Source organism: Theobroma cacao, chromosome 1 (genome assembly GCF_053813885.1).
Source record: "Theobroma cacao isolate CCN51 chromosome 1, ASM5381388v1, whole genome shotgun sequence".
NCBI classification, from domain to species: domain Eukaryota; kingdom Viridiplantae; phylum Streptophyta; class Magnoliopsida; order Malvales; family Malvaceae; genus Theobroma; species Theobroma cacao.
The window spans coordinates 7,402,109-7,420,901 of record NC_142639.1 but is presented as its reverse complement, the minus strand read 5'-3'; the positions used below and the strand labels follow the sequence as shown (position 1 = coordinate 7,420,901).

The 18,793-nt window shown below is 31.1% G+C and overlaps 2 protein-coding genes and 1 long non-coding RNA gene across 3 annotated transcripts; 1 reads left to right on the top strand and 2 right to left on the bottom strand.

The window, feature by feature from the left end:
* Positions 1-4,952: 4,952 nt before the first annotated feature.
* On the bottom strand, positions 4,953-7,068 carry LOC18611857 (AAA-ATPase At1g43910-like). Its single transcript, XM_007048324.3, has 2 exons — positions 6,005-7,068; positions 4,953-5,623 (listed from the first exon to the last, which is right to left on the bottom strand). The coding sequence occupies exons 1-2, from the start codon at positions 7,001-7,003 to the stop codon at positions 5,222-5,224; spliced, it is 1,401 nt and encodes a 466-aa protein (XP_007048386.3). The 5' UTR covers positions 7,004-7,068; the 3' UTR covers positions 4,953-5,221.
* Positions 5,619-6,964, top strand: LOC148764489 (uncharacterized). Its single transcript, XR_016028239.1, has 2 exons — positions 5,619-5,774; positions 5,902-6,964. It is a non-coding gene; the product is annotated as an uncharacterized LOC148764489 (long non-coding RNA).
* Positions 7,069-7,382: 314 nt separating the features above from the next.
* On the bottom strand, positions 7,383-13,352 carry LOC18611856 (uncharacterized). The gene is made up of 17 exons (XM_007048323.3): positions 13,226-13,352; positions 12,993-13,132; positions 12,044-12,240; positions 11,765-11,844; positions 11,592-11,687; positions 11,382-11,505; positions 11,040-11,098; positions 10,872-10,940; positions 9,614-9,681; positions 9,420-9,516; positions 8,894-8,968; positions 8,655-8,753; positions 8,372-8,515; positions 8,255-8,284; positions 8,099-8,161; positions 7,924-8,001; positions 7,383-7,831 (listed from the first exon to the last, which is right to left on the bottom strand). The coding sequence occupies exons 2-17, from the start codon at positions 13,109-13,111 to the stop codon at positions 7,754-7,756; spliced, it is 1,476 nt and encodes a 491-aa protein (XP_007048385.2). The 5' UTR covers positions 13,112-13,132; positions 13,226-13,352; the 3' UTR covers positions 7,383-7,753.
* Positions 13,353-18,793: the final 5,441 nt, after the last annotated feature.

Here is an 18,793-nt window from a genome sequence, read left to right as displayed (position 1 = left end):
ATAAAAATGTAGTTTGGAAACTTATAAATTAATAGATGAGGTTGAATTTATATCAACAGCACTACCTAAAATGTTGACAAAGATTAATATATAGTTTTATCATGTAAAGTGGTACTTAATTTAAAGACTTGTTTGAATAAGACTTCATGCCCAAAAAAATGATTGTTATAAAAGTCTTGAATCTTTGGCTTTGTACAAAAAAGTTTTGCTACTAATATTCATCGATTATATTTTTCACCGTACAAATTGCACAAGTTGGCCATTGTCCATTTCACAATGTGAAGTTGATACCCGTACGGATGGGGTTTGACAACTTCTTCCACTACAATCAATTTCAATCCAAGTCAACAAAGCAAATAGCTCATCTTTTTATTATTATTATTATTTTTTTTTGGGTGTGTAAAGAAAATTTAAAAAAGGTTATGATAATAGGTGAGTGACTTAGTCTAATATTTTGTTTGGATAGATGGAAATAAAAGAATTTATAATCCTTATTTCCTAAAAGTGTAATTTTTCAATAGTTTCAAATTAAAAGAATTTAGATGGAAAGTAACAAAAAGGTGAACCATAGTACCATTCTGACCAAGTAACTGAAGAAGTGAAAATCTTGATATTTCATTTTATTATCAATTCGAAAGATTTTAATAATATGAGAATACTGAGTTTTGAACATGATTTTTATGAATTTTAGCTTGAATAAGTTGTTCTTAAAAAGGTTGAACTTAGATTCAAAAATTATTTCTTGATTGGTCAAGTTCTTGTTTTAGATTGTGAATAGTGGTTCACAATTGATAATAATGAGTAAGCCTATAAGTTTTATACCTGGTCATATTAGAAGATATTAAATGACTAAATCTCCTTTGTTGTCTCAAAATTAGCATATTGAAAATGAATGTTGTGAATAGATGTGTTATAAAACTAATAAATGATATGATGATTTTTGTTATCTCTATCTTCAAGGTGTTTTGCAAACTTGGCAACAGCCTCATTTACCCCACGTGAAGGTTGAACAATGTCCCTTATGACAATGTGTCAACGTCTACGCCTAACTAGAAAACTTCTCATACTTTGGATCCACATTGTAATTAGCCTAAAAAATTCAAATCTCTATGTCTTACAATCAAAATTAGAAGAAATAGGTATCAAAGTCTAAACCAAAAAATCAAACTTAACAAAAACAGGACTTCACGAAGGTGTAGGTATATCTAGGTGACGTGATAAATTAACATGATAAGATGATTTGATAAAATAAATATGTGATAGATAAATGATGTGACAGAACATGTAATTGATTAACAAATGACATAATAAAACATGTTGTAAGAATTTAATACATTAATGATGTGACAAATAAATTACCATGATAAATAACATTAATCCACAATTTAAGTAATATGTCTTTCTACAAAGATATTAACGATATATATATATATATATAAGATTCTTAACTTAACGATCTAAAAAATAAAATTGTAATATGACTAATTTAAACTGATTTAATTTATAATTTATATAATTATTATAATTATGTTAATATTATTTTATTTTAATTCAGATACCACGATTAGATATTTCGCTAGGTTATTAGGACTGAGGTGTAATGTGATTCTCTCGTATTGTTTCCAAAGCGGAAGGATGGGTTGGACCGATCAGGCCCTTGCTCCAAGGCTTCGATAAATGTTCCATGTCATCAGGCAGCAGCTTGTAGCTCACGATGGCTACTTGGCTAGGCTAGGAAGGGTACATAAAGGAGGTCGGCTGGGATCGGACGACACGTCTCCACTTGTTACACCAATTTCCTCATCATACACCGCCTTTACTGATTACTAAATATTTTAATATATTGGGTACGTTTTAATTATTTATACTATATTTATTAAAATCAAAAAAAGAAAAAAATCTCCCAATTCATTTTTCACTAAGAATTAACTATGAAATTTATACATAATTTTAAGAAATAATGCTTCATTACAGTGATTATAAAATAAAAAAATAAAAATCAATATTTTAATTAATTTAAATTAGATAAATAATTAAAATGCGACCCCAATTGCAAAATAAAATTTTACATTTTATCATCTAAAAAAATTTGTGTATAATATGATATAAGATTTTATTTGTATTTTTTTAAAATAAAAAGATGAATTAAATAGTGTTTAAAATAGTCATTTTCAACCAAATAAATCGGAACGTTAAATTGAATGCCAAAGAAGCATATTGAGTAGAATGGACCACATGAGGAAGAATAGGTTTTATTGATAATTATCCTAAAAGTAATTAAGGGCGGCGAACAGCTAATTATGTTAGTACTAATTCTCATATGCAACGACGTCATTAAAGTTTGCGACATTTCACCCTAAACCCTTTATCACATAAATTATAGTTATATATTAAAACAAGCTTTATTTGGTTATCTTACTCAACTAATGGCTGTGCCTCCTCCCACACCCTAATTCTAATTGAGCACTTAATAGTTAATATATTTATATATATATTCTTATAGTATATCATGGCAGCCATTGCTTTTAACGCTGAGCATGTGTTTTGACTTTGCGATGCCTTAAATCCCATCGTTTCACACCCATTAGTGCTTTGGCCTTTGACTTTGTGTTGCCCTTCCTTCTTCTTTTTTTTTTTTTTTTATCTCTTTTATATATATAAATAGCAAAAATGAATTCATACAAATAAGTCCATGAATTATAAAAAAAAATTTAATGTAACCCCTTTACTCTTATTACGTTCAATAAAATTTCAGTATTTTTATTTCACATTAAATAAACTCTTTTATTACTAATTATTAACTAAATGCTATTAGTCAAAATTACATTTATCAATTTAATGTCACATGTTGATATTCATATGAAATAAAATTTTTTTAAATATAATAAAAATATAAAGATTCAATCGCATAAATTGATGTAATTCCAAGACTTTATATTATTTAAACCTATAGTTTTGTCAAGTAGTAAAATGGTTAGAGCAAAATTTGACTTGGTTAAGGGATTATTATTTTATGTAAGCATCATACAAAATCTTATACAATGATTGCTCGATCGCCTTAATTATTTTTGTTGACTTAGTAGTATTGATAATTTATATAAGGTTTCGAAAGAAACATGTAAATACTTTAAAGATTTATTTTTCAACAGGGTAGTCTACAATTTACCAGGTAAATTATAGATCTGTTTCGACAGACTGAGGTCCAAGAATGTAAGCAAAAATGGGGGCGTCCACTGACGATGACTTTATTCTCTGACCACCCTCTTGACCCGGTCTTGTTTACTTGAGACAATGCTATGCATTGGAAATTGTCAAACTGCATAACAAATTACACCTGAAATTTATTTCTTTTATTAAGGTGGAGTCGAACCCAGAATTTATATATCAAATAACAAAATTTAACAGAGTCAATCGGAAATTTTTTATGTTGTAAATGGTTCCTTTTATGTCTATGGCAACTATTATGTTCACTACTGACAGTGAAGATTTTCTTTCACTAATTTTATATTTTAATAAGAATATGACTCGTAAAAATCTTTTTCTTTCTTCTCTATATCAAAATATAAAATTTTATATATCAGTTTACTAGCATATTTGAAACAAAATTTATTCAATTATCCGTCATTTGTCAAAAATAATAACAAAAATTGAAAAAAAATGACTTTTCAATAAAAATAAATAAATGACAAAGATATTCATTATTTCTACAGAAGATAGATACCATACCTAACTATTGTTACTTTTGGCTCTTAATTTTTTTAGTTTGAAGCAAAGGGTAGAAAATAGGTTTAGATATAAAAGCAAATAATGTTGTGAAATAATTAGGAATCCTAACAATTTACTCATTATATTTTTTATTATTCACTTTTACTTTTCAGTATGTTTGAAAGCAAAAAGCAAATAAGAAGAACTCAAATAATTAAATGAAACAACTGAATGGAGTCTTAAACCACAAAGCAGAAAATCATATCATTGTGGCCATCATTTACTCTTCATTTAACCTTAAGCAAAGCATGCATTTGTCAAGTTTTAGGCCCATAGATCATCTGATTTTTAAACATATAATTAAGGCACATCCTTAATTATTACGAAGAAAGCTTCCCCCACCCCCCCCCCCCCCCCTCCCCCTCCCCTAGAGACACACAATTCTAGAACAATAATGATAAATTAGTCCTAGATTATTATTATTATTATTATTATTATTATATTTGGAATGATTAGGACAAGAGATTGTAATTGGTTTTTGCCTAATCTTAATATGTTAGCTAGCAGGCAGCCTTTTTTATCCCCATTTTGATTGCTATAAATTAAAAAAAAAAGGTTAGATGAACTCCTTTTTAAATAACTTGGTGATTCATGAGGATCTGTTAGGACCCACATTCATACAATTGAGGATGGGCAAATGATTGACTGTAACGAGCTGTTTATGGGATCACATTATCTTCTTAGGTTGGCTTCTAAAGGTGTTTGTGGGCCTAATCCTTTTGCAACCTACGAAAAAATGATACACGACATGCCCATCACCATTCCCATACATGATGATGATGTTGATCATCCCTTCATCACTCTCTTTCCATCATCATCATCATCATTCTCAGTCTAATAATTGCAATCTCTATATCCTTTATAATTCAATGCATAGATTGATCCTTAAGTTTTGTTATTTGTTAGAGCATACCAAAACAGCAGCAAAAACACCATGTGAACAACTTACTTCAATAGCTAAAACCACAGAATCTAAGTATTTGTTTATATAGTACTAGAGTTTTATTTGTTTATATAGTTGAAGCTACTTGTATAAAGAGACCATGTATGAAATATACTATACTTATTATTATTATTATTATTATTATTATTATTTGAATGTCCTATTTACTTTTATATGGATTATTTGTTTTTATATATTGAGTTTTATATAAGAAATTCAATTATGATGAGCAGGCAGGCTTACCTTTAAAGAATCACAAGCTTGGTTGGAGTTTGAACACAAGTACATTTTTTGTTTGGGCTGGGCCTAGACTGAGGCCATCCTTGTTTTAATATGTCTCAACTCTCAAGTAATTCTATTATTATTACAAATCTTCAGGTACAACTGAACCAAAAGCAAGGTATCGTCAGGAATTCAATAATCACACAGACTGAAGCGGAAATTTACTTTTACATTATTGGATACCAATAGAAGGAGGGCCATTGATATTAGACGAAAGGTAAGAGTTTATCTTCAGCCATTTTTTCCATCTTGTTTCTGAGTTTGAGCTCCAGATTCCCCATTTTCATTCCTTTTCGCCTCAAGGAAGTGAATAAAACTCTCAAGTACAGCTTCAGGCTCGTCGCGTTTCATGAGCTGCTCTGCTACTTCTGCTGGAGTGACTGTCATGCTTTGCAAAAGATTTTCGATGGTAACAAAGGAAGAACGGTGTTTGATTCCAAGATATGTGGCTGCAAGCTTTCTAAACGCAGCAGGAGTGCAATAGCCCATGTGAATATGGACATCCATTCGTCCAGGGCGCAACAGAGCTGGATCCAACTTCTCTTTATGATTTGTGGTGACGATGATGATCCTCTCATCCCCACAGCTCGACCATAAGCCATCAAGGAAGTTGAGTAATCCTGACAGCGTTACCTACAAAATCATGACAAGTAAACTTGCAATGATCAGAACAAAACAGAAACACCAATATAGAGTTATAGTAGTAAACTGGAACATAATTAGCCACAGGCTTTGCACAGATTGATCCTGCAGGGCCAGGGTGGCACTGGCCCAAATCCTACAGGTTCGTTACTTTATTTAAATCACCAATATATCTATATGTGAATATATCCAAAATGTAGAAATTTATTAGACAAAATAAAGCTTCTGTTAAAATCTCATAAGTCTGAAGCATAACATTTTTCCTACAGTTTAAATTTGAGAAGTCACAAGTTGCAATGGCCAGAAAATGAAATATTGGAAAGGGGAATAACAATTGAAAAAGCAATGGGTGGGAATCATGCATATAATTACCCCAGGATCACTAGAAGAAATGCGATTCGGTTGCTCATCCTCCTTATCTTGTTGATCATCTTGAACCTTGGCACGATCACGAGACACTTTTGTGCCACAGTCGATGTCCTCAATAAGGAGAATAGACCGGTTTGTGGTAGATGTGAGGATATGCCTCAAGTCAGCGTCACTTCGAGCACTTTGGACTTGAAGGTCGTATATATTGTATCTCAAGTAGTTTGCAATTGCAGCGACCAATGAAGATTTCCCTGTCCCTGGTGGACCGTAAAGAAGGTACCCTCGTTTCCAAGCCCTGCCAACTCCCTCAAAGAAATCCTTTCTTGCAACGAATGAGTCAAGATCTTCCTTTACCAACTGCTTCAGTTCTGGCTCCATAGCTAGAGTCTCAAAGGTTGCAGGGTGCTTGAAAACTGTGGATTCCCACATGGAAGATTCTTGATCGTAGGTATAGATGTTGAGGGTCTCACGCTCCCTCAAGATGGATTCTGCTTTTCTCGCAATTTGAGGGAAGTAGCTTTGCATTACTCTATCTCTATCACCTTTCTTGCAAGCCAAACGGAAATATCTTTTCTCGCGGGGGAAGTATTTTTTGGTGTCAGTAGAACGAAGGGTCCATTCCAAGTGCATGCCCTGGAATTCATCGATGATCTTGCAATCGACGGGAATGCTTTGTTTGGGTGGTGCTCTGGGGTTCAGGGGTTCGTTGGACCCAATCAAGAGACTATCCGTTGAGGGGCCGATCCTGGTAGGCAGATAGGCTTCGACAGCACGAAATGTTTCGTTATTAACAGCTTGCCAACGTTCCTCAATAATGAAGGTGAAATCAGAGGAAAGGCAACGTGAGGCTAAGTCGAAGACTTTAGAGGAAATGTAGTTTCGCATTGGTTTGGGGATCACTTCGTTACATATTGTACGAATTAGCATGGCCATGGCGGAGACGGATGCATAGATGGACAAGAAGGTGGAGATGGAAGGCAGCTCTTTCAACAGTGAAAACATTATCTCTTGCTATTTAGGCTTCCCAGTATAGACCGAAAGCAAGAAGAACGAATTTATAAGCAGACGCTGGGTGAAACGAATTTGAACGGAAAAGAGTAAGAAATTGGCGCAATGATGCAGTACTTATCGTCTTTGACACGTACAAAGAAAACAAGTTAGTAAAACTTTAAGGAAACAACTATAGAAATCTGAAATCCTGAAAATTATAATTATTATAGTAAATCAAAGCTAACTTGTAAAAGCAACTTGACCTTTATTTACAAGTATAGCTCCTAAAGATGGACTCCGTTTATATTTTTAAGTAGACTTTAACCTTTTGCCTTGGTTATGATTCACTCTGTTCACCTTTCAAGTCAACCGAAGTCTTCACAACTGGTACTAGCTTAAGCCCAAAGGTTAAGCTCGTTGATATGCAGAGCTTTCACGCAGGCCTCTTTATTCACGCTATAAGGAAAATGTTTTGTCATTTGTTCAACAACACTATGAAATGAAGCTCGAATCATCTTAGAGACTTCCCTTCAACTTCAAAGCAAAGCATTCATTTCCTCTATATCTGGACCTTTTTAACCATGCATAATACAGCTACAGAATTTCTATGGATTGAATTATATATTATACTCCCTAAAATAGGGGCAAAAACAACATAAAAATAATTTCAGAACCATGAAAACTTATCTTGCAACCCATGGAAACTGTTCCTCACATAAATACAAACTCTCAGAGAAACAACAAAAACTTTCACCTTCCCAGTTATGTTTTGGGTCTGTTCGGCTGGCTGTAGTGCCCAAATTTTCCTGAGACGCCTGCATCAGATAATGTATCCCAAACCTGCATGATAATCAACACTATTAATAACCATCCATTTAATAGTACCAAATTTCAATAATAGTAAAACATAATATTGCAACATTTCCACTCACTCCCAGTTTTCCCTTTGAGCCTCCAATAGCCAGCAAAAAAGGACTATCTTCTGAGAAGGAAATTGAAAAGACAGCTCCCTAATAACATCACAACAGCATGTGAGAATGAATACATTTTGTAGTAGTCAAAAAATAACACAAGGCTTCTCAAATGCTTCCCCATAATCACACTTACTGCTTTAGGATTTCTGGATGCAACACATGAAGGTTGATTGTTTGATAAATCCCAAAGTTTTACCTGCAGTAAATGAACGATCAATCAATGAAACCACCTAAACTATTCATATCTTTCCACATTACATGACAGTACTAAAAGACAACTTTAATTTACCATTTTATCCATGGATCCAGTTGCAAGCAGCTGTAAAAAAAAGAGAAAAGAAAAGAAAGTGTCATGCATAGGAAACAAATAACCTGACCAAGGAATTAGGAAGAGACAAATTTGTACATTTGGTGCTTTAGGATTATATGAAAGGGTGCAAGCAGCCTTGTCATGTGCATGGAGAGTAAAACTTGGTTTCAACTCAGAAGATGGATTGGATTTGGCAGCTCGAATATCATAACCTCTGACTGTACCATCTTCAAGACTCACCTGATTAAAACTAAAAATATCTTAATATGCATCCAATTAGCAAAGATAGGCTTTCTCTCTGTTTTTAAATGAAAGAAATCAAATAAATGCAGCAGCATCTCTAAGGCATTAGCCCTAGGTAAAAGGTTGAAGCACACACCACAAATGAGTACTCAGTGTGTGGATCCCATGCCAAGCATTCAACCTCAGAAGTGACTGACCACTTTAAACCAGAATGAGATGGTACTCTCCCATCCTTCTGCAATGTATAACATGGTAACAATATAAGTCTCAATATCTTGAAAGCAATTAAAGGAGAAAAAAAAAAAAACACAAATTACTTCAGCAGAACAGCAGAAAGCATGCACAAATTTTAAGCAAAGTAAATAATTTAATTACCATGACAACCGAACGATCAAAAGACCCACTAAGAAGAACTTGTGGCGAGTGGTGATTCCAAGCAACTGCTTGAACCTGTAACGTTTACAAAGAAGAAATTTTGAATTTATAGCAACAATTAATAACAAAATTCAACATTGATTAAAGTAATGAGATTGCTATAGAAGGCAAAACTACAGTGGTGGTTTTCATATATAATTGTCATCCAATATAACAAACTAAAGGATCAAAGCATAAATTGTGTACTCAAAACATAAAAATAAACAGGTTTTACAAATTAACCACTTGCACAGTTCCAACCATCTTTTGCCTTAATATCCATTCATGCTTTACAATGAAAATGAAAAATTGGCAAGTGCCACACATGAGGACTACATCATCTCAATGCTTCTTATGCTCACTAGATTTTTATCAGTCTATATACACACAGACAGACATAGCAAAATACTCAGCGATAGGAAAAGACAGAGGAATGAATAAAAAATAGAAGACAACTTGTATGGCGCTAGCAAAACTAAATTCTTACCTTGTCCTCATGATGCTCCATGGTTATGCTGCATTTTCCAGCAGCCATATCCCAAATCTTAACTTGTTTGTCCGCACTTGCACTGGCAAGGATATTGCTGTTTTTTTTTTTTCAAAACAAAGTATAAGAAGAGCTAAATTCCTCATAAATTTCCAATAAAGCAAGAACAGGCAAAACCTGGAAGATTAAATAACCTGTACTCCTTGTTCCAAGCAAGACCAAGAACGGGACCAGTATGACTGCCCTCCTTGTATTGTGATTTCTAACACAAAGCAAGGCATGAAAATGAATAAATAATTAATTAACTGGAATGATTATTAAAAGTTACTGGTATGAATATTTTTAACAGATTTATGAGAGAGAAGTGATGAAAACTAGTGCCTAATGTCCTAAAAGACCAATAATCACGAAACATATATATATATATGAAATATGGCATAAATATCATTTAAGTTCAAGTCAAATTTTCTTCCAAATCAAACGAAATAGACCTGCGAAAAATACTAAGCAGCATACAAAGAACAAAAGGACCCACACCAATTTTTATGAAAAAGGTAATCAGGTCTTAAGCTTTCTAAGGTCTCAGTGCTGAGCTATTTTTCTAATTTTACAGGACCTCCCCATGGTAATGGCATGGCAGTAGAGTTTAACGAGTAAGTTCATAATAGACTAATAACTTGATGTTATTCCTCTATGCATAGGACATTGAATTCAGAGACCACAAGAGTTAAAAAAACCGTACTAGCTAGCTCATGATTACAGGGCCCTGTATTCTTAATTGTACTGGCAACAAAAGATTTAAGCTTACTATCTAAAAACATTCTTTCATATGCACACCGTCATGGCACAACCACCTTTTTTTTCCTTTTTCTTTTCCCTATTAAAAGAAGACAAAATAATACTACCCTTGACATGTGCATTGCCAAGAGAAACTCTACTACCACATATGTATTGTTCCTACAGGAACATGTACTTGAATGACAAATTGGAGCCATATTTACTATCTACAGATAATACATCCAACAAAGGGATACTCTTCTATGCAACACTCCATTCTATTCCATGATAGCATTCACCTAGATACCTAAAATGATATTTATTTGGTGAAAGTGTCAAAAAGGGACAGACTGCCAAAATAAGGTCATATTTATGAGAAGAACACGTGATAAAATGTATAACTCAAAATGACAGTTTAATTCACACAACAAATTTCAACTAAAATACAGTAGACACTTAGAGATGAACCACAGAGTTGTGCTTTATCACGTTGCAAGTGTTACCATTGCCAACATGCATATAGGTATCCAGGAGTAGAAAAAGCAACATTCATGAAAAGAAAACAAGAAAATAGTGCTTCCACTATAAACTTACGAACTATTTTTACAAAAGAAACAGCTGAACAAATTTGAAAGTTTTAAGGGCATTAAGTCTGGAAGAAATTCAGTAGTGAACCTTTTTTCCTTTTTTTGTCTTTTTCTCCACTGCACCACCTAATACCACACATGGTTGCACTTCATCGATCTGAGAAAAGTAAAATACAATATGGGATTTTGACTAAACTTGTCATTCATTAACTTCATACCCATGGCCTAAGAAAGACTAACATCTCCAATTACATACAATGTCAAGGTCCCATATTTCGATCGACGGCTCCATTGAACCAACAGCCACAAAATTCCCTGCAATAAAAAGGAAGAGCAAGTGGACAAATGTGAACTAGCATCTGCTGAAAGTGAAAACATATAGCTGCATGATTTTTCCACTATCTAAGATACCAAAAACAAACAACAACATCCAACCATGCCCACTTAATCTAAAGCCTTAGGAAATTAGGATGTATAAATTCACCAGAACAAGACTGAAAATGAATTACTTCTTCGAAACACACTTGCACACAAAGACACACATAGACAAAGACACCCACAAAAACTTTCAACGAAAATACGAACACAAGTGTCGAACCTTTTTCTCCCCCTTTAAGTGGGAAGTCAAGCCATGCAGTGCAAAGGGGAAATGCTGAAATGATGATATCATGGTGAACATACATGTTTGAATCACCATCGTCTGAATCCTCATATATCCAAACCTGCTTGCATAGAAATGGTGCACAATGAATGTCCATGGTGTTCATGTCTGAGTTTTTGAGAGAGAGAGAGAGAGAAGGTAACATGCCTCAAGATGGCTGACATCATCTTCATTGCGTGCACAAACCACGACAGCATCCATGGGTCTAATGGTCATGTCCTCAATCTCTTCTGAATCATCATCCTAAAAATTTTCCTAGTGTCAGAAGCTAAACAAGTTATGAAAACCAGGCCATATAATATGGAAGTTCTCATTCTTACATCCTGATCCTTTAAATATGGATCTATGTCATTGCTTGGATAATAAAGGTCACCAAGGCCCTTGCTAAATAGCTCAATACCTGACATCAACAATGAGTAGATGCTTCATTAGATATATATCAAACATCAAACAAATAGCGACGCACAGCCAGTCATAATTAATATCAAAATCTACAAATTTGAAATGTTTCAAGATCAACCACAAGTCATCTATTCCTGAAAACAACAAAATAAATGGAAGAAGCAAATAAAACCAGTAAATCATTCAAGCAGAGATACCATCATCCTCTTCGTCATAATTTTCCATGTCAAGCTCTTTCAACCCATCTGTAAGATCTTCTAATTGTGCCCCTGACTTGTTATTGGAAGTTTTTCCAAGGGCGTCTGCCACAGCAAGTGCTTGGGCAACTTCACCGGTTTGCTTCTCAGCATCAGCATCCATATCTTGATCTTCATCCTCACTACCATTATCTTCACTGTATGAAACAAGACCATTAAAAAGGCTGCATGAATCCAATTCCTTTATGCCAGTGAACTCACTTTTGGTATCTGAAAATGGTTAGTTTCTTTCTCATATATCCCAAAAGCACCTTAATGTCATACTACTTGACTAAATATATACCCATAAAAGGACTCCATTCAACTGAAGCTCCATTTCGTTGTTAATTTCGCTACTTGCTTTTTGCTTCCAAAAGTAGAAAGTAAAAAGTGTATTTGTATAGAAATTCAAATAACATTTTGAAACAATTAAAACTTATAAGAGAACAGCAATTTTGTGAAATAAGAAAAAACATGAATTTACATTTATATACTAGAACAATTATGCTTGAATATGTTTTACATTTTTAATCATATGTTTTTATCTTTAGCACCTGTTGAACAACCAAAAACTAAGAGCAAAAAGGCAAGCAACAAAGTTAACAACCAAATAGAGCCTAAAAATACTTGGATGCAAATAAAACCAAATGTTAATTTCTTAATTCTTATTGCATCAATTATTAAACAAAGAAATTATGCTTATCTCGAAAAAGTCCTTTTTTTCTTTTATTGGAAAAACTCACAAAATACCCAACAAACAGTGATTACTTTTCCCATTTCCAGTATCTTCTGTTTTTTTTTTTTTAATTTGAAACAACAAGGAGATAGCCAAATTAAATAATTATCTTATCATGTAAATAATAAACATAAACATAAACCAAAAAAAAAAAGATAAATATGAAAAGAGTACCTTCTCTCCAAAGCACCGGTCTTAATCAGTTCTTCAATTTCTTCTTTTGAAGGTAACTCAGCCACTTCTGGTTCAGGCTTTGACGCCCCTTTTGGCACCCATGCAATTGCTGATATCATTCTTGAAGGTTGCCTTCTTATCTAAATTTTGTTTAACAGAAAGATAAAAAGAAAAGCATTAGAACGTAAAAAGCTGAGTTGAAAAAAATAGGTAACAGAAGATATGATACATACAAGGTGAAACTGATTACTGAAAGAAGAAAAAAAATTCACGAAAACAGAATGCGGAGAGCCGAAAGGTTTTGTTATATAGCCTAAAACCCTAAATGGTGGTCCGAACCGCTACGTTTTTCATTTTTATCAAAATAGCCGGTACTTAAGTGAGGTTAGATACTTTTTAATAATTACAGGTAATGTAATTATAGAAAATATAATATTATAATATTTAGTATATAAATAAAATAACAATTAAAATATAAAAAAATAATATTATAGTGTTTAGCTTATAAATATTTTGTTATAACTGTAATGTTAATTTTTAAAATTAGTTTTATTTATTAAAATATAAATTAAATATATTTATATTTTTTATTATTAATTTTTATATAATATCATCTTTTACATATATTTTTATTGTCATATATTTTATTTTTGTGTCTTGTTATAATCTTATATATATATATATATTTTTTAATATAATTTTTTATATTATATATTTTATTTTAATTTCTTTTACTTATATTATATAGATTTTAATTTCTCACATTTTATTTTATTTTCTAACTCTTAGATTATATTTTTTATTTTAATTATAACATTATAAAATATTTTTAACAAAGTAATAAAGTTAAAAAGTAAAAATGTCTTTTATAATATTGCAAAGTGTAAAGTAATATGATTGCATTAATTTTGGACTGTAATTACATTAGATCCATTGACTGTAGTATGATTGCATAGCAATCTTACATTACAATGGTCTGTTGCAAAAAAAACATTGTAATATAATTTAATTGGATACATTACAAAAAATGTACTCCCACTTCTCTCATACCAACACTACCTTATATATTTTGTTTAATTTAATTGTTGTACTCAAAATCAAAGTAACATAATCTATTGATTTTAAAAATTGTGTCAATTTAGTTCCTTCTTCTAACAACATCAAATTTTACCATTAAAAAAGATAACATCAACATTGATACGTCATTAACGTGACATATTTTGGTGACGTAACACCGACATGATGGCATAACAATACTACGTGACAATAATGTGACAAAAAATTATACCACGTTATAAGGAATAAATTAAATAAAAATTGATAATACAATGATTAAATTGAATAAAATTGAAATATTTAAAAATTAAATTGAAAAAATATTTAAAATATAAATATTTAAATAGTTGATACATATACTTATTAATATACTAAATATTTAAGTGTATAAGATTTATAATATTAAGAAATATATAAAAATATTTTCTTACTTGATAATTTGATTTCATTATAAGAATATTAATTTATTTATTTTGTAAAAATTAAGTTTGAATTTTATTTTCATAAAAAAAATTCTAATATTTTATCTTAGATATATACTTATAGAAAGATAACATTATTATTTACACAAATCCTAAAAATGCTTAGAATTAAGGTTTTCATAATTATAAAATATAGTAACTACTCTTCTCTTTGGCCATCCTTTAGTCTTCTTCTCCGCTAATCTTCTCTTTAGCCACCACTTAGTCTTCTTAATAGTTTTATGTTTTTCTAGTTTGAAGTTTAATTCTTCCATTAATTGTTACGAAATTAGAGCAATGATGACATATTTACATATCTATATTATGATTTGGATTTTTTTTTAATTCTTTTACTTTAAGGATCAAACAGCTCGCATTTGTGTATATTTGAACCTCATTCTTTTTCTTTTTTTTTAGTTTTTTCTTTTTAAAAAATAAAAACAAAAGAGATATGGAGTTAATGATGATTATAAAAATAATTTCTTGGTCTAACTTACTTAATTTGGACATGATAGATCTTTTATTACACCCATAAAATTTGACTCCATCCTTTAATTTTTTATTTATTTTTTATACTTTATTTTGCTTAATATTTCAGGTTAAATATTCAAATAAGCCCCTGAACTATGTCAAAAAAAATCAATTCAACCTTTATTCTTTTATTTTGTTCAAATAAGCCCCTCAACTTTTATTTCGAGTCAAATAAATCATTTTTCCTAACCATTAACTAACTTCCATTAGTCAATGATACATGTGGCACTTTTATACCATATCATCTGTCACGTAATAGATGACATGGCATTAAATATTATTTATTAGGATTTGTGTGCTTACTTTTTTGCCTATTTATTCAATCATAATCAACAATATTTAATGCCACATCATATGTCACATTGCAGATGACATGGTATAAAAGTGTCACATGTACTATTAACTAATGGAAGTTAGTTAACGATTAGGGAGATGAGCTTATTTGACATGAAACAAAAGTTTAGGGGCTTATTTGAATGTAATAAAAAGATAATGACTGAATTGATTTTTTTTATATAGTTTAGGGGCTTATTTGGGTATTTAGCTTTTTTTTTATGTTGAAATTTTTTAGATTAAAGACTGCATATATAACTGATAAAGTTAAATATAATTGTAAATATTGTATCATTTTATTTTGTATTTATAAATTTTTTATAGATTCAAATTAATAACATAAATTTAAATTTAGTAAAATTTGATTGTGGTTTTTAACTTAAATAAAATCGTTTTATAAGACATTTTGAGTAAATTTAAATAAAAGGTAAATTATGTAAGAGTTTAATAATTCTAAAAGAATGACTATTTGTAAATTATAAAAGTTGTAAATAAATCAATCTATTTTGTCAATGTGCGTACAGTTGAAGTTAAAAACTAAGTCAAATTTAAGATAGAAATTTTAAATTTTTATATTAATATAAATAGAAAGAAAAAAATTTACTTAGTTTTTTATATTATTTTATTTTAACAAAATACAAGTTATTCATTCAAATCTGACTTTAAGTATGATTTTTTTTTTCAAAATTTTTTTATATAAGGAGAATTCAAACTTAATTTTTGTAAAAAAGATAAATTAATACACATATTTTAGAATCAAATAATCAAATGATAAAATATTATATATATTCTTTAACAAAAAAAAATCTTTTACACTTAGACATTTGACTTATTAACAAGTACATGTATTATCTACTTAAAGATTTACATTTTTCAAATATATTTTTTAATTTAATCCCTTAACACTTTAATTTTATTTAATATGGTATTTGTATTATAAATTTTTGTTCAATTTAGTATTTATTACATGACACAGATTTTTTTAATTTTTTATTTATTTATCCCGTGACATCGACACTTCAGCATGCCAGCCAGTGCCATATCATTATATCAGTGGCACGTAGCATTACCACGTCATCACGTCGATATCATGTGGTATTGCACGCCATCATATTGGTGTCATGTTAGCACGTTATCTCTTTAAACGGTAAAATTGAATATTATTACGAGAGAAACTAAATTGAAATAATTTTCAATATCAAAAGATTAAATTGTTTTAATTTTGGATATAGAGACTAAATTGAACAAAACGTATAAGTATAAAGACTTTGTGAGTATTTCACCCTTTTTTTTTCTATTAATATTTAAAAAATCTATCATTTTTTTTGGTGCTACGTGCAAGAAGGTATGAGGAAGTTTACAATGAAACGGTGAGTTCGCTTGTGTGAAATTTTTTCACACGCTACAGCCACTTGATTTGCTTTCAGGTCAGTATTCCCGTAGTGGAGTTAAAACATTCTATCATTTTCTTTTAATAGAGAAATAGCAATTATATGCTTTAAATAGTTTATGACATTTAACTTAAAACAATTTTAACAAATAAAGAACTAAAAAACTATAACTCTCTATTGAATAGTTCATCAATTATTACCATAGAATTCATATAATGTTATCAAATAATATAGTATCATATCATATGTATATATCATAAATAAATAAAATATTTATTAAAATATAATATATATGAAATTAATAACTGATGTAGTAATTTATTTATATAATAAATAAATAATAAAATTAGTTTTTAAAGACATATATATATATATATATATATATGTTTAAGAATAAAATTAATAAAATTATAATAAAACTACAAATTTTAAACTTTTTGAAAAAGAAGGGTGAGGCTTAGCAGGGATTATCATGTGAGGCTCAAGTAGTGGTGTAGCTACATACACGATGAATGCAACTAGAAGGAGAAAAATATGATTGTAAAGAGAGACATGAGTAATATTTGTAAGCAAAGGCATGAAGCTTAAAAAGCTTCTTTTAGAACATGAGCATACTTCCCTCTGGCGTAGCTGATTTCTGAAGAATTTTATAGCATAATAATTATATGGGAAAACTTTTGTTTTGTCTTTAGTGTTGAAAACATTTATAATTGGTTAGGAAAATTTTTCAAAAATAGAATACAGAGGGATAATATGTTTAGAAGTATTGGTTTCCATTTATGCTCTCACAACTCAATTGAAAAATGAATTTTATTTTTGCAGGAAATAGAAAAAGATTTCCCCGGAAATGCCAAAACACAGTTTGCCAACTCCTTTTTCTTTTCTTTTCCAATTGGAAATTTTGGAATCAGTTGTGCAACTTTCTCTGACCCCACAGGATCTACCTTGATGAGATGGGTCCAGCTAATTCTGACAGGCCCTACTAGATCGTGCCACGTCAGAGGAAGACCCCCATCCAGAGCACGACAATCAGACGGTTATACGTCAGAGTTGTTGAAAATAAAATGACCTTTTCACCAACGAATAACCCAAACAAACAAAAGAAACGATTAACGAACCACGAGACACAGAGAAACGAAGAAGAAAACGGAGCTCCAATCATCGGTCAATTTTAGCCCATGAAGAATCGCTCCAACAAAACACACAAATGCAAAAAAAAAAAACCTTCGCCACCAAAATCGCTGCACTGACCTCTACTTGTTCGTCACGTGTCCCTAATAGTACGGGACTCGGATTCACCTTCTCGTTCCAGCGCCAGCTCCTCTCATAGTCTCATCCTTTTCTCTCCCCTTACATCCAACTAACAAAACTCTCTCTCTCCACAATCCTCTTCTTTCTTTCCTTTTTTCCCATAAATTTGTTTATCAGGTAAAGCAGCTTTTAAGGCAGCTCTCTCTCTCTCTCTCTTTTTTCCCGTTGTTTTGTATTCTTTTTGGATTAAACGTAAGATTCAACTTTCTTTTATTGATTAAGTTGTGAATTTTATCTTTTTGATTGCTCTGTTTGGTTGGCGAGGAAAAGGAATGGAGATGAACGTACGTAGAGAGTTTTCCGTTTATTTTCCTTCTTTTTATTAGCTTCCAAATGGAGTTTTTAAGCTACATTTTTATTCTTAATGAGTAATTTGAGTCAAAACTCATCGTACTTCTATTTTTTTATATATAAAATGATATTGTTTGCCTTTGCGCATGAACACTGTACGTGTTTTTCTCTTATTTTCCTCCACTTTCTGACCTACCAAACGGCCTTCAAACTGATCGTTTTACTGGATTTAACTTTCTTTCAAAAGTTTTATAATGCAATGTGCTTCATATATCTTTCTTTTTTGTTTCTTATAGGGCTTCGAGTAGTAGAGAGCTGAGAAAAGCTTCTTTCTAAATAACGTGTTTAACTCAGTAATGACCAATAGCGAAACGGGCCCGCAAGGGCTGACGAAGCGGCCGTCGAGAAGCGCAGCCACCACAACGTT